General features: G+C 34.8%; 1 protein-coding gene across 2 annotated transcripts in view; it reads left to right on the forward strand.

The window, feature by feature from the left end:
- Positions 1 to 6,000, forward strand: part of AHCTF1 (AT-hook containing transcription factor 1) — an 80,575-nt gene that overhangs the window by 29,642 nt on the left and 44,933 nt on the right. For both annotated transcript variants that reach the window (XM_019659042.1, XM_019659043.1), the window contains exons 8-13: positions 59 to 143; positions 1,149 to 1,299; positions 2,557 to 2,689; positions 2,799 to 2,980; positions 3,421 to 3,482; positions 4,330 to 4,458. In XM_019659042.1, coding sequence (XP_019514587.1) covers positions 59 to 143; positions 1,149 to 1,299; positions 2,557 to 2,689; positions 2,799 to 2,980; positions 3,421 to 3,482; positions 4,330 to 4,458 — 742 coding nt within the window. The remainder of the gene's footprint in view (positions 1 to 58; positions 144 to 1,148; positions 1,300 to 2,556; positions 2,690 to 2,798; positions 2,981 to 3,420; positions 3,483 to 4,329; positions 4,459 to 6,000) is intronic.

Here is a 6,000-nt window from a genome sequence, read left to right on the forward strand (position 1 = left end):
CTTAATGTTTTAATATGATATTTAGTGTTTCTCCTCAGCTAATTTCTGCTTCTTTCAGTGAAGGGGATGTTTTGAGTTTGCATCTGCTTCAGCTGGCTTTTGCTGATAGAACATGTTTGGCATCGGGACAAATCTTATATGAGGTAAATGGTAATGATAATACAGTTTATTACCATTTTGTTCATTGCTTATTTTAATCTCTGTTTTAAGATACTAAGATATTGAAAAGTAATTCTTATGTTCAAGTTAATACTGTATTCATAATATAATGGAAAAAGTACTAGGTTAGGGATTAGGAGACTAGCTGTTTTATAAAGGCAGCACTATTAACTTCCCCAGTATCACTTTCCTCTAAAATGAGGGGATTGGACAGCACTGAAGCTTGTGGCCTAATTTTGGTACCCAGGAAAAATAAACCCACTTTGTTGCTGTAACATATCAAGCAGTAAACCATGGGGTGACTTTATAAAACAGTCTTCCCACTTAAAATTAATTGTAAAAGAGGGTAAATGCATCTAGCCTTTCAGATTATTATTTTTCTGGCTGAATTCTTGAGGAAATAATGGGGTGCTGCTGTTAATAGCTATATTTGATGAACCCTCAGATTCCATTTTCTGGAACAGACGTTCTTAACCTAGTGTTTGAGGTTATAGGGATGGGAATCCATGAGTCCCCTGAATTATGTGTGGCATTTTTATGATTATGCCTTTTTGTGGGGAAAGTTTTCCTATCTTTTGTCAGATTCTTGAAGGGATGGATGAGCAAAAATAATTTAAGAACTATTCTAGAGCTAGAATTTCATTGAGCACACAGGAGTAGGTTTGCTGGCAGAGAGAGAGAGATATAATTTTGATGGTTAGTCCAGTTTATACTCCAACCGGTAGGACATGAAGGTTCCCATGTATGATATCAGCTTTAGAAGATTTGTTAGTAATATTTTTGAGATACTAAGTCTAGTCTTTTATTTACTTTATGCTGTGTAAAACTGTAGAGCCCTTTTCAGTGATACATTCTCTTTAGGGTTTAACTTTTTTGGTTTTCTTTGTATTGTGTGAAAAATCTTTAAATTTAGAGAACATTTAATTTTAGAATGACTTTTTGCTTAGAATCCTATTAAGGTAAAGATTTTTGTACACTTTATGTTTCAGGGGTTAGAGTACTGTGAAGAAAGATACACACTGGACCTCACAGATGGCATGTTTCCTTTGAGGGGACAGACTAGTAATACCAAACTGTTGGGATGCCAGAGTATAGAGAAATTTCGGTCTTATGGCGACAAGGAGGAAGGCATAAATGAAGGTTCGTTAAGAGTACTCATATCATGTGAATGTTTGATTTAAGATTTATGACTGGTATTGGTTTCTAGAGTTCACACTCCTGGCAGTTAAAAAATTGAAATACGGAATATGGAATTTATCCGCGTCTGTACGAGATATGGGGATTTCTTGTTCTTCAGATTGCTATATAGAACTCAAAATTGAACAGGTTAAGGAAATAAGGGATCCTTGTATTTTAATCCAGCTCTTAAAACAGACAAAAATAGTTATCTCGTTTTGACTAGTCTCTGAATGTTTCTCTGTATTTTTTGAGACACGTGGCACACATGCCTTGGTTCCCTTGAATTATTTCTCTGTCTCCGTTAGTATGATCCCCTCTTCCTGGTAAACATCCTGGCATAGTAAGAATCCAACATCAATTCAAATCCCAGCTCTGTCACTAGTAATGACCTTTGACAAATTAGTTAACATTTCTGAGCCTCTGTTTCCCCATCTGTGAGTGACATAACGCAGTTATATCTTTTGCAACAGGTAGGAGTGAGGATCAGATGTGCTAGTGTGATAGGTTCATTCAGTTCTGGGAATGCTCCCGGGAGCCTTGGTTGTGTTTGTGCTCTTACCAGGATTCATTCTCATGGTTAGCTCATTAACGCCAGCGATGTTTCTGTCCTTGTCCTCATACCTGTGTTAGTGGTCCAGTTTTCACTCAAACTCTATTCTTATTCCCCACTTGCATCTTCCTTTTTATATTTCCCATTTGTTGTGTCTCCTATTGTTACTTCCCTCTTTCCTTCTATCGATGTCTTCTACTTTGTTCCTGTCAATACCATACCCACTACCCAGGTTCTTGTCTTTTTTTGCCCCTTTACCATCTATCGCTAGGTCAGTCTTTCTCAACCATAGTCCTCTAAAGAATTGAGCCCTAAGGCATAAAGACATCCGTTTTAAGTATTGATGTTTTCTGGTACTAGCTATGAACCATTCTTGGGAGAATATTCATTTAAATCATTTAAATTCATTTAAATCATTTGCTCCTTCCAGTACCTCAAAATTGCCAAAATGGTAACTGAAAACGAACCAGGATGTAACTTTTCTGATGAGTGCTTTTTAATGAGATCTTGTTGAAATAGAATAGCCAAGATACAAGTGAATGAATCTCTTCTTATAAATGATAGAAATGTGTTTTGATAAATATGAATTCATGAGAAAATCTTGCTACAATTTTATTTAGGGGATTTTACTTTGCGATTATTCTGTTTTTAAAATCTTTTTTCTTTAGTTCAGTCACCTGACACCAGTGTTTCAGTCTTTACCTGGCAAGTGAATATATATGGACAAGGAAAGCCTTCTGTATATTTGGGGCTTTTTGACATAAATCGTTGGTATCATGCACAAATGCCTGATTCATTAAGGTATGATGTATTCTTTTCACTCTCTTTCTCTCTCTCTCTCTCTTTCCCCTCTATTTGTATCTGTATGGGTAGCAGTTCAGTGACTTAACTTTGTAAAATTTTCTTTTAGATCCGGAGAATATCTGCCTAATTGCTCTTATTTTGCATTGTGGTCACTGGATCCTGTTGTAAATACAACTTCTCCACATTACATCTTGGATGTATTAGTACATGAAACAAGTTTAAGTCGAGGAATTCCTCCTTCATATCCACCTCCTGAGCAGTTTTTTAACCCAAGTACTTATAATTTTGGTATGTATTTCCTTAACATTACTTTTTGTGAAAAATAACATGCAAGAGATTATGTGCATGTGTGTATTGATGTGTAGTATATGTGTATATGAATATAGTGTTACCTGTTCTTATCTCATTGTCAGTTAATATGTGGATAACTTAGGAAATTAATTTGATATATATACGTGAGAAATTTAATACAGATGTTTTATGAAGAAATTATCACTATTTTGAATTTTCCAGGAAAGATTAAATATTTCACATTTAGTGCATTTGTGATCAGGTTTGGTATCTTATTAGAATAGAAATACCTAGAAAATTATTTTTAAATGTATTATATGTAATAATTGGTACCTTGCCTAGCAGTCTATTGTTAAAATAAATTTTGTATTAATGCCATTTCAAATATAACATGTAAGTGGATTTTATTAAATCTTTTTTTTTAATTTTTATTTTAGATGCCACTTGTTTGTTAAATTCAGGAGTTGTTCATATAACTTGTACTGGCTTTCAGAAGGAGGTAGGTAACGACTGATAATATGAATAGTGTTTCTTATTGAACTCAAGTCAAACCATGGATTTAAACTTGATTTAGTGTAATTATGTAAGCTATTGTTTCAGCTAAAATGGTAGCTTCCGCTAGATTAATAGGAATTGGGATGTTTTTCACAGCTTTCTAGGGATGTTAGTTAGCTACTTGAACTCCAAGGAAAAGAGCAAAGTAGGTCAGTGCCTTACCACATCCGTTTTTATCCTTCCTCTTAATTCTCCTCTTCTCAGAAAGCTTATGAATAAATGAAGTAATGCAAAGAAGGTACCTAGCACAGTGGTACTAGTGCCTGGCATAGAGTGGGTGATGATTATATGTTGAGAAATACTTTTCCAGGAAAACACGAAATGACAAACCTTTTAATTGATAATCAGCTAGATGTAGATGAATGCCATATTCATACTTCACATCACATCTCTTTTATATTAGACCAAGAGGGATAAACTGCGGGGGGGGCGGGGTGTGTGTATGTGTATCTGTCTCTGTCTGTCAAGTTCATTAAGATCTGTCACCAAGTCTGTCAGCTTTAGAGAAGGTCATATACCTTTCATAAAAACATAAGCTACCTTATACTCTAGATAATACTCGTATAAGAAGTATTATTTATAACTAGCAAACATTGGTTTAGCTCAAGAACCTATAAACCCACTTCCTTACAAGAAGTACAAAAGTGTAGTTTTCCCCAGTTTCCATTTCAGTGTTTTTAGTTTTATTCAAAATGTTAAGTGTAAAGTAAGATAGTGAGTTTATTAAGCATTATTAAATTTGGTTGTTCGAACTGAGTTACTGATGGATATCTTTAATTGATCTGTTACAGACTTTGACTTTTTTAAAGAAATCAGGACCATCTCTCAATGAAGTCATTCCTGATGGTTATAATCGCTGTCTTGTGGCTGGCCTTCTTTCACCAAGACTTATTGATATTCAACCTTCTAATTTAAGTCAGGTTAGATGATTTTTAACTCCATTGTTTCTTTTGCATCATGTGTTGTTATCTTTGTGTTATAATAGAAATATCTTAGATAATTTCTGCAAAAGTAGGTGAAGTAGTATAACGCCCAGTCTGCATGATAGTAGCTGTGATCTTAGATTTGGCTTAAAATTCGTACTCCCAGCACCCAGTAGGCCACAACTTGGCACCAGGTTCACTTAGCTGTGTAGAATGACATAGGACAGAAAATGTATCACCAGGCATGTCATGAGTAGAAGTCGTTATAACAGTCTAGGGGCCATTTTCCAGCCCCCAGAGAGAACACCATAGATGCAAGAGAATGAGATCTCATTAGTGGAAACCATATTGAGTTAAGTGAATTTCATGGTCCGTAGAAGCAAAGTGTGGTCCTTGTCATCAGCTTCACTGAGAACTTGTTAGAAATGCAAGTTCTTGGTTCCTATCCTATAGCTACTGAACCAGAAACTCCAGGTATGGAGCTCAGCAATCTGTATTTTAGTAAGCCCTGGATGTAATTATGATGCAGTGTTTTGAGGACCATTGCTCTAAAGAAATAAGTATCTTGTGAAAGCCTATTAATTTCCTGCAAAACAAGACAGTTACAGGACTCCAGACTCAGTCATGGAAGCGAAAATCTTAACTTCCCAATAGATATCTATACTCCATTCACAATTTTCCTAATCCCAATACATTTAAACAATCAGGAGACATTCTTACAATAAATAATGTTGCCTAGTGTCAGCTCATAACTCACATTTATTTTAAATCAGTATTTGCTAGTAAAATATGCTGGAAGAAAGTAAACCAACCCCAGGTTATTTTCCCATGGAGAAAGAAACGCTGTTTTGTTAACTCTTTCTGCCCAAGTAGTGTTTGAATTCAGTTATTTAAATAATCACAGATATGTAACATAATAAATTGGTGAAGAAAGTCTTTTAAATATTAGATGAAATGTAAATATTGTTCCTCATGGTTTAACACCTACAGTTGGCATTTAATACTTAATTTCATGGAATAAAAAGAAACATTATCATCAGGAAATTTTTTCCCTATCCCCCGTTTATATTAGTGGATCTTGCCTAAGCTGTCATTTACACAACCTTAACTTTTTCTTCTTAATTTGTTTTTGCTCTTTGTGGAAGCCCATCAGGCAAATGTTGACTATCAGTGGATCTTCTATTAGCTTATCTTCACTTTCCCATTGTTTGTCTCTTTTGCCTCTGGTTCTACTTTCTCTTCCTTTTTATTCTATTAGATTTTTGGGTTTTTTGGGAGGGGGGGCGCTGGACATCGAACTGCTGTTGCTCAGAGCTCACACTCTTGATATTCTATTAGATTTTTTAAAATTTGGATCTAATTTCAAATTTCTATGAGCTCTTTGATCATTCTTTTTTCTTAGTAACCTGTGCTGTTTTATGGATGAAATATCCTCTTGGTATGTTTAAAGTTTTACTTTATTTCTATTATTTCTATTTTCTCTGAAGTCATTTTTATTATTTTAGTCTTTTTGATGCCGATGGCTACCCTCAAATGTTT

Source organism: Hipposideros armiger, unplaced genomic scaffold (genome assembly GCF_001890085.2).
Source record: "Hipposideros armiger isolate ML-2016 unplaced genomic scaffold, ASM189008v1 scaffold_293, whole genome shotgun sequence".
NCBI lineage: Eukaryota > Metazoa > Chordata > Mammalia > Chiroptera > Hipposideridae > Hipposideros > Hipposideros armiger.